The 21,331-nt window shown below is 43.6% G+C and overlaps 1 protein-coding gene across 3 annotated transcripts in view; it reads left to right on the top strand.

The window, feature by feature from the left end:
- The window catches only part of klhl13 (kelch-like family member 13), a 65,473-nt gene that overhangs the window by 27,547 nt on the left and 16,595 nt on the right, over window positions 1–21,331 (top strand). For 2 of the 3 annotated variants that reach the window (XM_030781959.1, XM_030781958.1), the window contains one exon: window positions 14,102–14,243. In XM_030781959.1, the coding sequence (XP_030637819.1) occupies window positions 14,102–14,243 (142 nt within the window). Of the gene's footprint in view, window positions 1–10,932; window positions 11,005–14,101; window positions 14,244–21,331 lie in introns of all 3 variants that reach the window. The other variant, XM_030781957.1, reaches the window with a different exon arrangement.

The raw sequence follows: 21,331 nt of genomic DNA, 5'->3' as shown, positions 1-21,331 counted from the left end.
TGGCCCAGAGTTTGCTCCATATATTCTGTAGCTGGTATGTATTGGGCACTGTGTGTGACAGTGAACTGTGTTCTGATTGGCTGAAGGAAAGGACCTTGGCCTGGTTTCAGAAGACCTTTACTGAAGCACTGACTCTCCTACTTTCTGCCACCTCTAATCCCACGGCGGTTTCTCAGTGTGTGGCAGATGCAGGAGCAGAATGGAGACGTCGTCATCATGCTATTTGTTTACTGTGCGTGGCTCACGGGCATTTTTGTGTTCTGTAGAGAATCAGCAATGACAAGGTTCAGATCTTTTTTTCCAGTTTAGCTCTGTTTGTCTGTTTTTTTTCTCTTTTTTTCTTTCTTTTGTTATCCATTGCTGCATCCTGACAACAGTGAAGAGAGTGGATGTGACAGGCGGCTTTGTTCTTGGTACCAAGCTCACGTCAGGTTGCTTTAGAGCTGTACTTTTCATGAAATCAAATGTTTTCTGACCTCACATCAAACTAAATGTTCCGTGCACCACCATCCAATCCCATCGCTCTCTGTTTCCTGCATGTCCCAGTCCATTTATCTCAGCTTGGTCACTTGCATCACTGTCTTGCATATTTTTGCCCTTTATCACAATACAAATCAGCCCTCAGATAAACATATCAGTATACTGTATATGAAAAGCATAGTTACCTCTGTCCAAAAAGATTTGAATATGAGAGAAATCTGAAGCTGAAAACACATTGGATTTGATGAGCGGGTTGCATTAAGACACGTGCCAATCCTCTTAGAGCTTGTATTATAATTGTAATTGATTTTATTATAAACCTCTGAGTGGTGCTTGGTTGGTTACTCCATGTCAGTAAAGTGACACTAATGCCCTCCCCACCCCACCCTTCCAAAAAAAAAAGCTCTGTGTGTTGTGTTTGTTAGTCATAGTCCCCCTGCGAGTGCTGCAGACTGCCCTCTGTTACAGAGGTTTGGGCTGTGGTGACTGTGGAATCTGTGTTAACTGTGTGAGGAGGCTCTGAGCTCTAAAACCTCAGGCCCTTGGCTGAAGTGTTGGAGCTGAGGTCTGAGGTCGCTGAGTCTTTGGACGCAGGCATGATGCGATGAACCCAACGAAAGACGCGTCCCTCTCGCAGACTGCTACAGCCCAGCCTTCCTTCTCAGGTCGTTATTCTTGAAACTTTCTGGAAAATTCTCCCAGATCACTGACTATTGAACATGTGACATGTAGGTCACGACCCTTACCTCTGTGAGAAATTGACATTTTCACCCTTTCTTTTACACATGTCTGTATATTTTTTTGTTTCTATTTAGTGACAGGATGTTTTTGTCCTCTCCTGTACTGAATTACAACCATACACAACAACATAGAACCCATATCATTTTACTGTTTACCTCATTAGTTCATGAAAATGTATGCACTATTAGTGGCATTACGGTACAGTGTGTGCTGTTGTGTTTTGACTAATTTTCCGACTTCTTTGATGATTTTTATATAGACATTTTTCCACCCCATACATAAAAGAACATCAGAACTGTAGTCAGTGAGTCACGCAGCCCGTGGTGCTGATAACTGGTTTAGCATCAGTATCTGAAGAAAAACCAACACACTCTGCCACAGCTGGTCCACTGAATGACGGTTCTGCTAAACTATTACATTCCTCTTAACAGTTTTACTGAAGAACATTCACAGACACAGGTTTTAATTTCACAATGTCACTCTTAAGCTTCACTGCGGACATTCTTTTATGTTTTCTTCTATGTTTTTGTGTGTGTCTGTATGTCCCTGACTATGTGAGTGTGTGTTGTGTGTGTGTCACAAGAGTGTCTTCGATTTCGACTTGTATCACCACAGACAGCAGTTTGCAGAGGCTTAGAGGATGCTAGTGAGGGATGCTTTGTCACTGTCTCCATTTTCTGTCCTCTGTCTCTTAGCCCTCCATCTTTCTCTCGTTCTCTCGGTCTCTTTTGGCGTTAGTGTTTAATCTTGTGTTAGTGAGAAGAGGTATAGGGTGGTTTACAGACAGACGGGGGGGGGGGGGGGGGGGTGGTAAGGAGAAGAAATAGGTGAAATGGTTAATGAACAAAGGAAAAGAACTAAAAGCAAAAGGAGGGGAGACTGGAGAACAAACCAAGTTAATCTGAGCAGAAGAACTGCTTCATCTGGCCAGTGAGCTAACACTGAGAAAGTCTCATATACATCCACTGTTTGGTGCCAGACCTGAAGCAGAAAGACAGCTAACCTGTCACATGACCCCCCCCCCCCCACCCCTTTTTATTGATTTTTTTTAAATATCAGTGCCACGTACGCTACCGCTTGACCCCAGTGTTTTATCTGGACAAACCTGTGACCCATAGACTGAAGTTACATTTGTGAAACAAAAGTGAATAAACCTGAAAGAAAACCTGTAAATAAACCTTTAAAACAAACACTCTTTTCAGACAGAAGTCATGTAGCTGCTGCTTACATGTTGTTGTTTTTTTACAGTTTGACATTCGAATTACAAAGCTTGCTCTAAAGCCCAGCTTTTAATAGAAAAAGAACAAAGACTAAAGATTTTTTTTTTGTCAAACGGGCTTCTCAGCAACGAGTGCAGATTTGACAAATATCTGTTTCCTCTACGATTTAAAGAGACGAGACTGTTTCCTGTAAGATTTAAAGAGACGGGGTTTCCATGGGCAGCCACACAGGGCCTGTCACCAGTGACAGTATTAGTCTGTGTGTCTGTCAACACAAAAACCTTACAAAAGGACAGGTGCTTTAGGACTGTGACTGCAGGATACTCTAACATTTCACTCAGGAGCCTGACCAGTTTATGGCATTTTGGCTTTAAACTGGTTGTTGTTTTACCAGTTTGCTGCTCTGTTGCTTGACCTTTGCGATATAATTTCCTCATCATTTAATGGCCAAAGGTTGGCACTATCCTTTATTATTAGTAATTAAAATGGCTTTATGTATGTGTTTGTTTATTTATTTATTTATCTGAACTGTAGACCAACTGGCTTGACCTAGGCCTGTTGGCGAGGGTTTCAGTGTGTTGAGATCACCTGACATAGACCCAGCATGACTATTCACTTGTTATCTATTTAGTGGCCACCAAGCCTTTTGTAACTGAGCTGTTCTGTAGCTAATTGCACTGCCATTGTTAGTGCTTCAGCCGGTCTTGGAGTAACCCTGGTTTATTAATGACATCTGATGAGATCCACTGTATGTGTTATTCATGGTGACAGTTGTGAAGAAATGCAGGCTCTTTTATTATACAACATCTTTTCCTCAGTGCTAGAAAGTCTTGTGCTAATTAAAGGTATGGAGACTCTACGAGGTGATGGTGTAGGAGAGGTAGAGGCGGGTAATTCTCTGGACACTGCAGTCAGTCAGCACTGCAGAAATGAACTGAAAGATGTAATGTGTGAAGAGGGTTCAGGATTAGGCTGACCGGACCAATAACTGGATTTGACTCCTGCCTAAAACATGTGCTCGGCATCTACAGACATCGCTGAACAATGTCAGCCCTAAGATTTTGAGCAATGAGAGTGTTTTTTCACAAGTGTCTGCGTTTAGTGTAGCCACAAATATCCTTTGCGTTTTCTCTTCTTCCCTTATTTTCTTCTATGAAAATCAAAAATAAACATCAAATTGACTCTCCATTTCCTACTCCTCACTCAGAGATGAAAAATAACAAACGAATGATTTTGCTGTCTTTTTTTTCTTCTGAATGGCTTGAAGAACACAGACCTGTGTCATTATAGGGATTCTCTGATAGTACTCACTGGCACTCATATCGGGCCGGTACAGCACAGTAGGACTTTAAATCAGTAGCGGCATCATAATGTGATGCTTTGAAGTCTGGGTAGGGTAATGAATAACGATGTACCTTTGAACTTGCTGTAAAACTAACTGAGGAGCACAACGCAGTTTAATACCCCGTTTTTGGCTTCCTCGACTCTGTGCCGGCATCAAGAGGGAACAACAGGTTAGCACAGCCTCTCAGGTTGTTAACGAGATAACAAAAAGACTTACATGCGAGAGAACAGAAATGCCTTTCTTTATCAAGAAAAACCGTCCTTGCACATTTAGCCAGCTGAGCAACAGAGGGTACCTGTGTTTATTATCATTTAGACAGTTTGGATGACAGGCCACTGAGTTTGACAGAGGAGACACTTAAACCTCTCTACAGAATTATTACCAGAATTAATATCCAGAATTATTATAAGCTGGTTTGAAGCTAAAACATACTGTTCTGGCAAAATGTTATATAATAAACAGCCATCCTGAAAAGATTTGGAAAGAAACAGGTGACAAACTTTATGGACCCTCCATCGCGGTGAAGAAGGCCCAGTAGATCTGTTTTGGTTAAATACATTCCTTAACCTGAATAATCTATTGTTGTGCTCTCTCTCAGTGAACTGGTAAAAAAAAACAAAAAAAAAACACAGCCAGTAATGCGGTTACATCAGCTTCTCGCTACATGGCTTAGTATACGGTCACATATTTGGAGGAATAAGACCAATAACACACGGTAAGCTGAGAGAAACATTCTAGTGTTTTCTGAAGAATGCTCAGGGCAAGTGGACGGAGATGGAAGGGCGAGTGCACGGCACAACCTGTCTCAGCAGAACCAGAGCTCTCCTCCTCGGAGATCTCCATGCTCCTCACACCGTATCTGAGCATTCTCCACAAGGCACTGAAGTGTCCTGGACACAGACAGAAGAACGAGAGAGAGGGACTGACCGCTGGATACCGCATCTCTTCATTCCTTGTCCCTGTGCCTCCCTTATTTTTTTCTCTCTCTCTTTCACAACGCTCGCTACATCGTTCTCTGGATGGCTATTGATTATTGGTGATTGATGTAATCTGTATATTGGAGAATAGCAGCTATCCGAGGTTGAGTTTAATGCAGTTGAGCTTTAGGTTAGCTTGTGCTTCTGCTCTAACCGTATGATGCATTAAACATATCCCTGGAATATTAACATGGACCCATCAATGGCCTGGTTGTTAATATGCTCTCCAACCTGTGCCTGCATGGCTAACTCACTCTGCCCTCTCTCTGACCTCACCTTTTTTGAGGGGAGGGCTATTTCCTATGGAAATTACAGATATTGTGAAAGTGAAATTTCCTGGACTCGATAGTGGAGCCCACCTACAGAGAGGTGACGTTTCTCTCTCGTTTTTCTGAGCAGATAGGCCGCGTTGTTTTTGTTTCCCAGCGCTTTGATAATGAGAGAAGCCCACTCTCTCTGTGCAGCGCTTGACCTCTTGACCCCTTTGATGTCGATCAGGCCGTCCACATTCCCTTGCCCACTCCTGGTATTCATTATATGAGATGCTGCTGGTGTCTGCAGACTGGAGAACAGTGACGTGACCTCAGTGGTCCTTTCTCCGATGCTCTGAGTTAATGCATGGATTATACAGTGCAATCTAAACTGTGCGTCTTGACACAGCCCTACCTCTGCTCCTGGTCCACTTTGATCCTGATTTTTGTTATGCACTAAATCTTCAGAGTTGTATACATCTCCTGAACTCCTCCTAAGAGCTGTGAATGTTGAGCCTCACACAGACCGATGGCTTTCCCTTTATTGTCTTTATTGGAGTTGAAGTTGTGGGTCAGAGCTGTTGGTTTGTTACTTGTTTGTTGGTGTTTGTTTGTTTGGTGTTCTTGCTTTAACAGATCTGACTGATGGTTTGGTTCAGGGTAGAGAAGCGTGATGATCTCTGAGAATGTGGAAGGAGACAAAAGGATGATCTGTTGAGACAGAAGGAGACAGAAGGCGAACTGTTTTTACAACAGGATGATGTCAGGGTTTAACTCATTGAGAGCTGTTTTCATCAGATCTCACGCTTTCTCTCTCTCTCACGCACACACTCACACACTCTCTCCCTGACACCCCCTTAACCACACACACACACACACTCACACTCACACTTACAAACTCTCTCTCTCTCTCTCCTGTCTTCTGAAGAGGCTTTGCCTCAGGTTGACTTTCACTCATCCTCACACTTGGCTGGCTCTGAAACAGCTGCCTATCAGCAGTACCAAATCTGTCTTCCTTTTCTGAGTGGCCAGGAGCTGGATCTGGTCATAATGCAGGGGGATAAAGTCTAGACACTGTGTGCCTGCCTGAGAGAATTTACTCAGGGATCTACTGTAGAAAGCAACCACAGTCATCACCACTCAGAGGAACCTGAGCTTTTTAGTCCAGTTAAAAATCCAGTGTGCCACTCCAGCCAGCCCCTGTATCTCACCTACCCGCCAGCATCCCTCTGTTAGAGAGGAGGCAGAGGAAAAACATAAGAAAAGGACATGGAGTGATAGCACAGGAGGACAAAGGGGAGGATTCCTTGATTTCCTAAAAATCTGGAGGAATATTGTTGTCCCGATGTTTGATGTGATTGTAATAGCATTGGAGAGCCACATCCCTCTCCCCTGATTAGTCCCTCTGTAAAGCCCACGAGGTCACTGTGGTGGTGCTGTGCCGTAATAACTCAATCTGTCCAGATGCTTCTGGAAGACTTGAGCCCCCTCCTTCTGCTTCACCCCAGCGCAGTGACTATTATACATCTGTGTCATTGCCCACATTTGCCGAGCGGGCACAGGTGTGTGTCTGTGTCTGTGTCTGTGTGTGTGTGTGTGTGTGTGTGTGTGTGTGTGTGTGTGTGTGTGTGTGTGTGTGTGTGTGTGTGTGTGAGTGTGAGTATGGGGGGGAAGGATAATAAGTCCAATTCCATAGCCCAGACTCAATGTGTCAGCATCTTTTGTCACAAATTTAAACTACCTACTCCAGGTTACACTCTCTGGAGGAATGTTCTAGAAACCTCAAGGCAAGATGCCCTGTTCTCTCTCTCTCTCACACACACTTTTTGCTCTTTTTTTACTCCTGTCTCCTCCCTTTATCTTGAAGTTTGAAGTGTCACCTCCCACATATCCATATCCAAACTGTTTGTTCACAGGTTTAACAGAAGGACAGTACCTGAATTATTGTAGCAGGTTTTAGAACTGTTAATTTTGAAAGGCAATGAAAGACCCTTCTCTAGGTGTGTGTGTGTATGTGTGTGTGTGTGTGTGTGTTATCCTGTGGCTGTGTGCTCAAAGCCTAATTAAAAGGCTTGGAGTGGGACCAGGAGAGTTGAAAGGGATGTTGGGTAATCAAAGTGGAGCGTATGTCGAGGTCAGGTTGGGTATGGGTGGGTGTGTGTGTGTGTGTGTCCCAGGATGACAGAAGCTCAGCTCAGCATGAAAACAGGTTCCAGCTGCTCCTTGGGCTAGCTACCTGTAACCTTCTGTAGTCCATTATGATAGATTATTAAAGAAGTATGTTTATGATAATGCTGCTTTTGGAAGGGTGATGTTAGCCATCCTGCATGTATAATCACCTCATGTTCTCTGCTCCCTACAAACACTGTCTCTTACACACACACACACACCACACACTACACACTCTCTCTCTCACACACACACACACACAAATTCTCTCTTTCTCACTCAGACACACACACACTTTCTCTCTCTCTCTCTCTCTCTCTCTCTCTCTCTCTCTCTCTCTCAGACCATTGAATGTGTGTACAGAGTTGTAGTACTGTAGAGATACACTAGTATTGTCTCTCTCTCTCTCTCTCTCTCTCTCTCTCGTTCTCTCTTTCTTTCTTTCTCTCTCTCTCTCTCTCTCTCTCTGTCGAGCCACACATGCTACTCCTGAGACACCAGTGATCCTGACTCCTCCCGTCCTGTGGACCGATCCATCCTGGTGTTATCATCTTTCATCCCCCTGTCGGCACCTATTGCACACCTGTCTGGCCAAGGAGGGGTCTCCTCTCTCTGTGGTCCTTCTCAAGATTTCTCCCATTTTTCCATTTCCCTTTTGGGTTTTTGGGGAGTTTTTTCTTGCCCGCCATGAGGATTAAGTCAGGGGCTGCCGTCATATTTTGATTTTGACTGTTGTGGCCTGTAAAGCCCTTTGAGACTGTAAACAGTGATATTGGGCTCTAAATAAACTTGAACTTGAACTTATTGTCAGTCGCTGTAACACCTGTTCTAATGCTCAGAGGTGTTCTGTCTGAGCTGAATGCTGGAGTACAGCACTGCCTGGGGATTCAGTATATGGTAAACAAGTTGTGTGGCAGCTTTGTTTGCCAGGCCAGTGTCTGCATCTCCTCCTTCTGGCCCTTAGCTTGTCTGTGCTTTAGTCTAGCTCAGACTGCCCCTCTGTACTTTAGTCTAGCTCAGACTGCCCCTCTGTACTTTAGTCTAGCTCAGACTGCCCCTCTGTGCTTTAGTCTAGCTCAGACTGCCCCTCTGTACTTTATCCACACAGTCAGAGTCAGAATCTCTCCGCACAGGCCTGAGCACAGGAGGGTAAGGGCGGCATCCGGGTTGTGAATGGACCCTGTGACAGGACCGCTAGACCTGCACTGGCCCAGTTCTTCTCAGAGACTCTTCAAGGCCTACGCTGAAATGAATCATGGGATCACAGCCCCCCAGAACATGTGATTGTTGTTTTTAGTGATCTTTCATGCTTTTGTAGAACAGTGTGATTATCAGGCAATGTTTTGCATGTGGTTGGCTTTCTTACATCATCTAGCATCTGACGGTTTATCAGACTCTGTTTTGAAATTAGATGATGATTGGTGGTTTCTTGTTCCTGTTTTATTTCTCTGACTGAAAGCCAACAGTGAAGAAAAAACAGGCTGTGGATACACTCCATCCTTGTTTGAGAAAAGGGCTTAACCTTGCAATTGCCCAAACACTGTGGGTTTTTTTTGAGAATTGAATCCAGCCGCTTTGTGCAGTGAGATGGTGTGGTTAAGTACAGAGCATGTGGCAGGTCAGTCCTGAGGACAACACAAGTGTTTCTTAGAAAACCACGTCATCTGATTGAGATTAGAGCCTTTTGTGTCTTGTCTTCTCCTTTACCCCTGCTCATGTGAAATGTGAAACTGTAACCTGAAGACACACCTGAGCAGCTCACGTTACGTTATGACGAATAGAGTTGGTGGCAGTGTTGGGATGCCCTTGGTTTGAGATCTTCTCTGAGGTCCTTTTTTATGGCAGTAGGGCTGGTTGGTTCAAGGCGAGAGCTGCCGCATAAATAGTCCACCCCTCCACCAATGCAGAAATGAGAAGAAAACACCAGGGTGAAGTGCCTGGTGTGGCTGCTAGCAACAAAGAACCACTCAGTGTTCTTCACAGCAGGGCCAGTAGCATGCCGGTCCAGTTTCATAGCACAGGGATGATAATCAAGTAGTAGAGATGTTTGTAGTGACAATAAGCAGTAGCGCAGGTCAAACTCCAAAGAGGTAACTCTGTAGAGAGGTCCATGTGAAAATGAAGGTACGGTGCTTTTACAATAGAAATTTCAGCATCGGATAAGGTGAGCATCTATTTAGAGTTCAGCAGGTTTCACTCATTGTCAATCCTTTAGCAGTTTTTCCAGTGCGACCTTGTGTTCTTTATGACTGTGAGTATTTGTGTGAGAAAATGAGTGAGTGTGTGATAGAGAGTGTGTGTGTGTGTGTGTGTGTGTGTGTGAGTGAAAGAGAGAGCGCGTGTGAGATGTCTGTAAAGTAGCCCATTTTAGAGTGGAGTGATGAGGGATCTTAGGATGTGATTTTTCACCATGCTCATTGTGATGTAATACACTGAAGTGTGTGTTCCCTCCCTGATCCAGTCTGAACACACTGCTGATGTATTCCTCTCTGTGAAACAGTGAGGTAGAGGAGGACTAGACAATTTCACTCATGTCCTCCAGTGCAGACAGTGGCTGGAGTGTAAGCACGGTCTCATGATAGAGCAGTCTGAAAAAAGATCTGACATGCCCATGCAGTATTCAGCCTTTAGCAGATATAATCTCACACACTCTTCAGAGCATCAGCATGCTGAAAAGATATATATATACACACACACACACACATAGCAGTGAAGGTATTAGGATATTATTGTACATGTATTAAGATCCAGTATCTGTTCTCCAGCAGAGTCTCAATCAGCTGGCAGGAGAGAGCAGTTATACTGTGAGGCAGTTCAGTGATGAGACCCTCTGTCTTGTGTTTTTGTCTTTGATTTTGGGTTTGGAGTGTTTGTGGAGCTGTTTTGGTGTGTATGCTCGCATGTGTCAGGGATGGAGAGAGCCAGTGGCTATTATATGTGTACATGTACGTGTGTGTGTGTGTGTGTGTTTGGAGCACTGAACAGCCAGTCAGTTGTGTGTCATTGTTATTTTATTTGACTGTGGCTGTCTGTGTGAGCAAGAGTGTGTCAGGTTGAGTGTGTGTGTGTGTGTGTGTGTGTGTGTGTGTGTGTGTGTGTGTGAGGATGTGAGCAAGAGTGTATAAGGTTGAGTGTATAAGGGGTGCAGGCAGTCTGTGTGAGAGAGTGTATAAGGTTGAATGTGTGTGTGAGGGTGTGTGTGAGTGAGAGTGTATAAGGTTAGAGTGTGTGAGGGTGTATAAGGTTGAGTGTATGTTTGACTGAGAGTGTATGAGGTGTGTGTGTGAGAGAGAGAGTGTATCAGGTTGAGGGTGTGTGTGAGTGTGTATAAGGTTGAGCGTGTGTGTGTGTGTGTGAGAGAGGGAGAGTGTAAAAGGTTGAGTGTGTGTGTCAGTGAGAATGTATCAGGTTGAGTGTGTGTGTGACTGTCTCTTCCTCAGATTCCACTCAGTTTCATCTAATGTGTGTTCTGGAGCCTTTGTGCTGCGTGTGTGTTTTGATATAGCCTATGACTCTTGGACAATGCCAAGACACATCTTGAATAAGTGTGTGTGCTCTTATGACATTACTGAGTCTTGGATGAGTGTGTGTGTGCATGTGTGTGGTGTAATACGACATTGCTGAGTTTTGAATGAGAGTGTGTGTGTGTTTATGCTGTTATATGACATTGGATTAGTGTGTGTGTGTGGTGTACTTTATTACACATTGCTCAGGCTTGTTGCTGTTCTCTTTGTTTTCGTTTCTGCCAGCCACCAACACTCCTTTGTGGTGTGGACCACCCACTCTCTCCTCGCTGCCTCTCCAACTTACCACCTGACTGGGTAATGGACCAATCAGCTACCTGTGCTGTGTGTCATGTGACTGTGGCTGTCTCCGCACCCCTTTAGATCTCTTATTCTTATCATGAACGATCCTCAGCATCTAGTGCTAGGGCACATTCCTGTACTCTGAAATCGTCTCCTTCCCTGAGCCCTTTCCTTCAGGAGCGCCGAGGTAAACCAGTTGGATGGTTGGATGTTAGTGTGGTGTGAACTCCAGACGTTCTTAGCCCAGTGTCTCAGTGATACACATCAGCTTTGCGGTCAGTTGGACCACAGACTCCAGTGTCTGTAGGCTGAGGGGAAGGTTGCTAACAGCAAGTGCTCTGAGAAGGAAAGGACCGAAGGGAAGGTCGCTCTGGAGTATGAGGATGTTACTCTATGGTCAGTCATCCTCTCCCTAACACAGAACTCTAAGACTAAAGTTCCACTTTTTTCTCCCTCATGTGGTGTCCAGCTACGGTAGGATCATAGTCCATAATAGTTGTTGTACTCAGAACAAAGTGTTTTTCCCTCAAGATTTCAGTGCCCATGTGTTTTTGCGCTCGAGTTTGAAGTGACAGGACCAGTGCCTTGACAGTGAAAAGACACAGAGCAGTGTCCACTGAAAAGAGTATTTGAATGAGTGTTTTAAAGTGAAAACCCTGTTCTGTGTGTTCAGCTTAATGATGTCCTCGATTATACACATAGTTGTAAATATTTGTGCAAGCGGAGTCATTTTTGTAATAAACGATGTTCGTCATATGTCGTTGATCCATTGCCTTCCTCCCACATGTCCCTGGCGTGAATGAGAGACCATTGTTTCCCACTCTGGCCGTGTGAACATTTGTGGCATGGCTCAGTTACTCCCTTGATCACTTAAAAGCCTTTGAAGGGACATCTCACTGGCCAGAAGACATGGCATTTATATATCAGCCTTTACGAAAATGTGACCAGCGCAAGGTGAGGCAGTTTGCGCTCCCCGGCTCCCATCCCTCTGAAGAAATCTGACTATAATATGCCCGCATGGCTGTTATGCATTCTGTCCTGGTTTTGAGTCTGCCCCCCCCCCCGCCTTTGTTTTTATGTTGAGCCTTTTCTTGTTTTTTTTTTCATGTTTTGATATTTCAGAATGGAGCTTTTGAAGCACAGAACCATTTAATTACTGTTTAATGGCATATGACTTGATCATATGCAAGGAGAAGGAGAAGAGAAATGAGAATTTCACTTTTCATCACGCACAAACAAGCTGCCCTTATTACCACTGCAGGAGTCGGTCTCTGGCCTCGTCTCCTCTCAGCCTGGGCCTCTGATGATCCTAAACCTCTTTGACTATACACTCAGAGGACATTAAACTCAGTTTCTGAAGTTCTCCTTTCTCTGTCCCAATTAAAACTATGGGAGAACCAAAATAAGGCTATACTTGCGTTCAGGGTGTGTTCTATTTTTGGATACTCCTGAAAGTTGTGCTAGGAGCTATAGAGCATGGACAATTATACACAAATCTTTTTTTTTTTTTAACTGTACTTTGTTAGAGGGCTTGCTTAGTGGTCTGAGCTCAGAGAACGCCTTGGTTAAAGGTCACATTCCTGCTTTTGCCCACGTCATGAGCCCCGTGCACAGTCATAGTGATTTTTGGGTTTCCTTACTTCAGCCCTCAGGCCTGTACATTCACATGGTTGTAGCTTTGAACCTGAATTCGTGCTAAGAAACACCGGGCAAAGTGCTAAATTTTATGTTAAAAGAACTACCGTTCTTTTTCGAGTGTGGTTATCCTACTGAAGAATAATGAAGGTTATTCTGTTTACACCACACCTTCAAAACTGGATCCAATGATAATGGTACCAATTGGTACCCGCAGGTTATAGGGTGTCTGCCCGCTAATATTGGCCTCTGTGATAAAAATAAAATGCTAAATACCAATACTTTTTTGACACAGTCAGCAAGTTGTTTAAGGAAACCCTGTCAAGATGGATATACACACTGACCTTTCAGTATAAGTACATAGACAGAGACGTCACCGTGGAATAAATGACAGTTTTGCTCTTTTAATACTGTCGTTAATACCTGAAACTTCCTGTAATTGATTTCCTCAGAGCGCATGCGCATTACCAGACTAACGCTCTCAGCTTTCACAAAGAAAACGGTGAATCGAATACTAAATCTAAAAGTTCTATTAAAAAGCACAAGGTGGATCTTTGCTTCTCCTTTTTTTCCTGCATCACGCTTCTTGAAGTATTAAGTATTACCTTACAAGGGTGGTCTGTCGATGTTAACGAGGCGAGACCTCCGGGATCACACCAAACTATTCCGTTTGGCTGTGGATCTATGCGACGAGTGAATTGTTTGAAATGTAACATGTGGTGCTTATTAAATAGAAATATCTTGAATACAGGCTAAATTTGACATTCGACTCACAGTGATGCGCTCTGCAGAACAGCGGTATGAATAACCCATTACTCCAAAGATTCTCATAAACAGTAAGGGCTGAATTTCGTCAACCATAGCCATAAATAATCAGATTTAAGACGCTTTACTGGGTGGTTGGCCCAGTTCTTTAAGACAGAAACCTCATTGTACCCATAGTAAAGCTGTCAGGTGTTGCGTGCTACCAATGTGAGCGCATCCTTTCCTTTTAGCCGTTTAGCACGGCCAATAAGGCGTAGGTAGTGACGCATGAAAGCAGTCAATATTTCAGGTCCTTTTTAATGCTCTGCAGTACAAACACCTTTTTACCGTGAGAAACACTACTGACTAGCGCTGTTGGGATTGTGTTAGCTTGCTCGCTCTCTCTCCATTGTAAAAGGAGTTGGGTTGCTGCATGTTTGTATGATTGTATTTGTATGTGAGTGTATGAGTGAGAGCTGTTTTTAGATGCTGGGGAAATTCATGCTCTGTAGGTTATTCTATCTAAATGTCATCTTCCCTTGTAAAACCCTGCTGTGTAGTAACCTGTGCCCCTACTGTCTTCTGCATACACCACTGGACCATCTGTGTCTGCACAGACAACAAACACAAGCCAACACAAGTTCTCTCAATGCCAGGTGTCTGTGTGGACAACAGAGGACTAATCATCTCCTTTTTCCTCTGCTCTCTCTCTCTCTCTCTCTCTAATGCGCAGATCTTTGGTTGAGGATGACGATCCTCAGATGAAGGTGTCGTTGGGATGTGGAGAAATGGGCATCTCTGCCCACCTACAGGCCTCCAAAACGGGCAACACCCGCTTCTTTACCAGCAACACACACAGCTCTGTGGTCCTACAAGTAAGTGTGTGTGTGTGTGTGTGTGTGTGTGTGTGTGTGTGTGTTTGATTTTAATAGAATAGCCTCTGTGAACTCACCTTTCTCAAACACCCAGTTTGACATTACACCAGTATAACACAGAATTGAAACTGTAGCATGTTGTGCTACTTTATATTTTAGCCATGTGTTTGCCAGAGCCAAAATTGCGCCTTGAAGGTCAAAACAAATAGTGTGTACCCAAGGTCAAGCTTACTACAGAGATTACGCCACTTCAAACCTCTTCAGTTCATGCCTTCTCCATCCTCAGAGAGACAGGCAGAGAGAGAGAGAAGAGGTGAAACAGAGCTGTGTAAGAGTGGATAGTGAAGTGTTTCTGTGTGCTCTATTTGTCAGACACAGAGAGGCTGGGGAATGGGCATCTACCCTTCAGAGGGACCACTGCTCTGGTTCCCCTCTTCACAAGGCTGTTAAAGCTCAAATTGGCTTTAAGGTAGCCGCCTCGAAGAGGCTGAAAAATATGTTGAATGACTTCTTGTTTGAAAAGAAGCGAATTCATAATTAGATTCAAACGCTCCCCAGTCACGGTTTGTTTTACTGAAAGAGCTTTTTAGGGGAAAAAATTGAATTTTATGTTAATTATGCTTAGGCAAGACAGAAACTGGCTGGGGTCTATTAGTCCAGAAAAATGTTTCGCAAACAGTTCCATTACGTTGAGCAAAGGTTTGCATTATCGTTTGGTATCTGAATCATTCTAAATGTGAGGTGTGCCGCTGACGTCATGTGTCTGTGGTATCGTTTTGACTATGGTAACACTTTTACTATACAAACCTAATGCTGTTTCTCAGCCTATGAGCAGGCAGTCACCATCTGCCACTCAGGCTCTCTGCCACACTCTGCTCTGTGTGTGTGTGTGTGTGTGTGTGTTAGAGAGAGAGAGAGAGAGAGAGAGTGAAGGTCATCACATCTAGGCAGACAGTGGGGGCTCATTTTGATGCTGACACACACAGATGCCATCATCATCATCGTAGTCATCATGTGGAGGTCAACCTGTCTCCCATCAGCCAGGTCATTAACATCTGTCAGCTGTGTACCTGCCGCCTGTGTGTGTGTATGTCTGTCTGTATCTCTCTGCATCTATGTGTGTGTCTGCATCTCTGTGTCTGTGTGTGTGTGCACTGAAGAAGACCTAAAGGAGGATGAGTGTGGGTATAAGTGTATGTGCGTGTTTGTGTCTGTCAGTAAATGTGTGTCTGTATGTGTGCACTAAAGAAGAGCTGTGTGTGTGTGTGTGTGTGTGTGTGTGTGTGTATGTGTGTGTCTGTGCATTAGGTAGTGAAGAGAAGGCCTTCCTGAATTGAGTGATGTCTCTGGGCCTTGGGCATGTCTGTATGGATGAGAGTCTGTTTGTGTGCTTGCAGGTGTGTGTCTGTGTTTGTCCTTGTGTGTGTTTGTCCATGTTTCTGTGTGTGGGTGTATGCGTGTGTGTGTACATGTGTGGTTATGTGTGTGTGTTTGTCCATGTGTGTGTGTACATGTTAGTCATCTGTAGTGTACAGACTGCCCTTGTGCAATTTAGGAGGTTCACTTGGTCTGTGTCAACATCTGTAAGCACACGCCCCCCCATTCTCTCTCCCTGTCTGCGTCACACACAGACACACACATGCGGGAGGTAGTGTTTTCCCTGGGTGTGATTAGAAGTGACAGTTGGTGTTGTCACAGTGGGTTGAGTCCATCGATTCTCGTCCTCGCAGTGGCAGCTGTAAGCCTCAGAGCCCTCACCCAAATCTGCCAGTGAGCTGATTACCAGCACTGCTCAGACCTAAGCACAGCACCACACTGCTTACGGCCTCCACTCATCATTTACTGACCTCATCTGTGTTTTGTTTCAATCAGACACACACCCAGACAATGGCTTACATTACACAACACCACACACAAGATACAGGACAACTGACAAAAGATGGAGCTGATGTTGATTAAAACTCCATGTCATTTGTGATATGCTGACTTGGTGATTTCTCTAGCAGGGTTTTAGATAACTCTTGATATGAGTACCGTCCACAGTAGAAATGCATTTGTAATGGCTGGAAGGTCATTTGGAAAGACATATGAACAGATCACAGAAGAACACAAACACTTACTCTTGCACTTATAAAAACATGCCATCGATGGGAATGGTTACTGTCTTTTTTTATCAACCCTGTCATCTTAACACAGAAATGTCAACACACTACATCACAGGGACCAGGATACCTTTTTTTGTGGAATGTACTCATCGTCCTTCTGCGGACCGGCGGAGCCAACTGAAGATCCTGTCGTCGTGACAGAATCAGTGTTGTCACAATGACATTTGTGTTAGAGTTAATGGTGTAAATGAATGCCTCAGGCTACAGGAGCAGGATGAAGGTCTCCTCTGGTCTAAGTGTGACCACACACATGCACACTCTACTGAAATGTCCACACACATACGCACTCTACTGAACTAAACACAAAGAACAACCACAATGAGTGTGTGTAAGTACAATACAGATTAGCCCAGCGCACCGGGTAAGTAAATAGAGGAAAATCCACATGATTTAGCTCCCAGGCAGAGACAGAGAGAGAGGGAGTGAGTGTGTGTGTCTGTGTGTCTGTGTGTGTGTGTGTGTGTTACCTTGCTCTGCTCTAGCTGATGGGCATGCCTAGTTACTGTGGAGCTTTAAAATAGGATCTAGTCACATTACAGAGAAAAGACTGAGGTTTATCATTGCTCTGTAGTGCTGGGAGGGATACAGCCAAACAGTCAAATTTAGATATACACACACACACACACACACACACAGCAGTTGAATTTAGACACACACACACACTCCAGAAAACAGCAGAAAGACAGAATTTCTTTCCTGTTTCCTCAGGGTGTCATCTTTGTTCCTGCCTTGAGTTTTTGTAGAGAAGAGATTGTGAGACAGAACAGTGTCCACTGTCCTGTGGATGGCTGACTTCTCTCCACATTCTCTTTACTCTCTGCTGCTTCACCGTAGCTTTATTCACTGTTGAAGTGCACCAATCTTTCAAAACACTTTCACTCACACATGCTTTCGCTAGGGCTGGCCCTGAATATTCGACTATTCGTTCGTTGGGTAGGTATTTGGTTTTCAATTTTGTGAGTCAGATATTCGTTTTTTGTCCCTAAGTGTAGGTTGTCAATAAGGGCTAACAGCAAAATACATTTTGTCAACACATTCTTGTATTATAGTTTTTATTGCTCTGTTAAAACGTGGAAATAACGCAGGGGCGTTTATTTGCTTTAATAGCTGAACTTTACTGGCATTTATTGAAGATTCGAGATAATAAGAGACCTGCGTTTATTTCACCGAAAGCCTCCAGGCCTCTGCAAGTTATTGGTAGCTGAACTGACCAGGAAAATTCACCACGTTTTTTTTTCCCCCCCAAGTAGCCAATTTAACAGACATTGTACAGCGCTCTTTGGTGGCAACTGAAACAGGAATCATCAGTAAAGTAAGTTCAACATTGTCCTTGCAACCTATGATGGAACAGCACAGTCTAAATAGCAGTATGACTGTGAATTCAGGCTACCATGATCCGAAAGAAAGCTGGTTTTGACCATTTATGTTTAATCTAATTCACGAACAGATGAACACACATAAGACAAACTGAAATCGCTGAAACAACCTCGCATTGTTTTTTTTTAAACCCATGTGCGTTCCTTTTCATAGCCTGGAGAAACAATAGGGCTACCTTTTCAAAACCGGTGTTATTTCGTTTTTAAATATAACTACTGTAAGCATTTTACTCCACTGCTCTTTCATTTTATTTTCACGAAAAATAAATAGCGACATAATTTTCCTCGACGTTTGAGGCAGACGTTTATTTCACTGAAAGGGACGCGCATACCGGCGGTTGTAGGAAGCCTGTGTTTATTTGACGTGAAGAACCACAAGTGATGAAAACCTTGTTTCGCCCATCGTTGACCGCAGCCAGTTCCCAACTCTCCTTATTGCAGAAACAATGTGGCCCATTTTCTTTTGGGTGCATGGGGACCAGGAATCTGACACTCAACTTCGTCATCCCCAGGTACAAACACGGTGTTGTCCTGGCAGAACTGTTTCACTGATCCCCACACATCACTCCACGTGTCTGCCTGTCTCTGAGGGATGAAGTGCGCTGTCAGGTTGTCGGTAAGCGCTGCAGCTTCGGAGAGTGTGCTGCTGGAGGACTGCAGGGCCTTGTGCATAACATGAATCACACACAGTATGTCTTCAAATACAAGGAGATATGTAAATGAATGACATTCTGGTCATGTGGTCATACAAGCCACTGGCCTCCACAGACCACTTGTCTCCCTCGTTACTTAGTTCTCTCAGGCACCCTGTAATTGCAGATTAGTGAGTTTTAACTGAATTCACAGATGGCCACTTGCACGCCCATCTCATCTTACTGGGCTGCGCTATTTCAGTTTGTTTCATATTCAGTGATATCTGGATTTCAATAAATCAATTATGGTTTGATGGCTCTGCAAATACAGAGTACAGTTTATCAATATCGTTCAAGAATGTTTTCACGCTGCAGTTGACAGTACAACACTCCGCAAGCGTCAGATTTAGTTTGTGTGACAGGCAGTGTATGTACGCTGCATATGATGCGCTGCTGCACACCAGAAATGTGACCAGACATTACGGAGGCACCATCGCAACTCTGGGCAACAACTGGAATGTTGTACAGTCCACAGGTCTCCAGTCCTTTCTTTATATCTTCCACAATCCCAGCTGCGTTGCGAGATGCTGAGCAATCAATAATTGATTTCAAGCTGCTCTGCATATCTTAAACAAACTGATAATTGTTCCGTTTTGGAAGACCTGGCCTCATCTCCAATTATAGAAAAAAAAAAGCCAGCATCCTGCACTTTCTCTGCAATTTCTGCATAAACCAAGTTTGCACATATGTCTATTACTTTGTTCTGGAAATATGGGCTTATAACATTGAAATAATTTGACTGCATGTTTTTAAAATCAGAATCGTACTTGGAGAAGAAGTCGCAAACCTCAAGAAAATTGCCGCGAGATTCTGACTCCTTTCCCTCCCTGTGTCCACAAAAAGGCAATCAGACAGTTTAGACAGTAGCCTCACAATATCAACAACTTTACACAAATAGGATCTCTTCTTCTCAATAGCAGCTTTATGGCTTTCAGAAAGTTTAGCTGCGGTAGATCCTGAAGATGCCGTCTCTTTCAAGTTGTCCCATTTAACCATGCAGTTCAGATGGGCCTGGGAGTTTGCATGTTTTTCCACTTTACTGCTCAGTCTTTTCCAGTCACTCACGGCCTTTTGAAATGAATCCTCCACACCGCTGTCACTCTGGAAGTGGCGACATGCAAAACAGCATACTGCATCCTTTCTAACCGATTATTCCAGCCAGGGATACTTGTAATAATAAGTGGAAAATGATCGTTTTTTGTTTTGGTTTTTTTTTCAATAATTTTAGTGGGCAATTCGGATAGAGCAGGCTGCTTGGGACTGCAGTGTTTTTCGCCAAGATCATTACCCGCTGACTGCCCCGGAGGTCGCTCTGCTGTGGGGTTAGCCAGGCTAATCCAGAGGGGCTCATGATTGTTTGCTTGTCTGTGCCTTCACATTCTGTTGGTTGCTGCTGGCTGGTAGGCTCTGGTGGCACTTGTGTAACATTCGTTTAAGGTTTACTTGTAATTGAAGGTTGTAGAAAACGTCGAATGTCCATAGCTGCTTGTAGCATGAAAGAAAGGTAGCTAGCCGAATCACTGATTCCGTAAAAGAGAGGGAACTTGCATCTAACGTCGCTCGTCACATGGCATGACTGCTCAAAAATGAATTACAAAACCATATATAATAGATTTCAGACTGATTTCTTAGAATCAGTTTATTTTATTGCATTACTTAAAATATGTATATACAAGAAATATTTTTATTGGACCTAACCTCAATGTAGTGAGATATTTCAGCTGCTATGAGGGCACAAACTCCACCCATGAGCCAGACGCCGTGGTTTTATATATATATATGCTCCTGGTCTCAGTCCACCTGGAGGTGGAGGGGGTGCTGTAATGGATGGAACAAAACAGACCTATTCATCACATATGACTATAACAAATGATCCACTTCTCAGCCTTTCATTTGAGTCTTTTTTTATTTCCTCCCTCCTCTACTCAGTCCTTTAGATATTTTTTATTTATTTCTTTGATTGGTTGCTTACGTATTTGTTTGTTTTTCTGTGTGTGCGTGTGTTTATATTCATAACGCATTATTTATGCTCTAGTACTGTAAAACTGAGGTTTACAGTACTAGAGCATAAATAATGCGTTATGAACATAAACTGAGGTTTACAGTACTAGAGCATAAATAATGCGTTATGAACATAAACTGAGGTTATGTTCATAACGCATTATTTATGCTCTAGTACTGTAAACCTCAGTTTATGTTCATAACGCATTATTTATGCTGTAGTACTGTAAACCTCAGTTTATGGTCATAACGCATTATTTATGCTGTAGTACTGTAAACCTCAGTTTATGTTCATAACTCATTATTTGTGCTCCTGTGCTGTAAACCCACTTGGTGTGACTGTCCTCTGTACTCATAAAGAATGACACGAGTGTGACCTGTCCTTTGTGGATGGGTAACGATGAGTGAAGTGTGACAAGGCAGCTGAATGTTACAACATTCTCGGTCACAGCTAGAGACTTTTATTCAGGTCTCACACAGGCAGAAATACTATGGATGAGAAAAGCGTCTTCCTCTGTTGTCATGTGTGGCAGAGAAAGCCAGTGGATCTAATGGAATCTTCTACTGGTAGTGCACATGTTTCCCTCTGTGTGTGTGATTAGAGGGGTTTTGTTTGTTCGTTTGTTTTTGTTTTTCTGGTTGAGGAGAAATTAACAGGATTGGTCACCAGCCCTAAGCCATTCTTGTTAATTACATAAATTTATGATTTATGATTAAGACAGCAGCAAACATATGACAGAGATTACTCTCAGATCAGCAGTGTAAATGAATTAGATTGTGTGTGTGTGTGCGCGCCTGTGTGTTTGTGTGTTTGTTTTTGTTCTGATTCCTTAGGCATATTTGTTTAATTTGAC

This window comes from Chanos chanos, chromosome 8 (genome assembly GCF_902362185.1).
Source record: "Chanos chanos chromosome 8, fChaCha1.1, whole genome shotgun sequence".
Taxonomy (NCBI): domain Eukaryota; kingdom Metazoa; phylum Chordata; class Actinopteri; order Gonorynchiformes; family Chanidae; genus Chanos; species Chanos chanos.
This window is presented reverse-complemented; position numbering and strand designations above follow the sequence as displayed.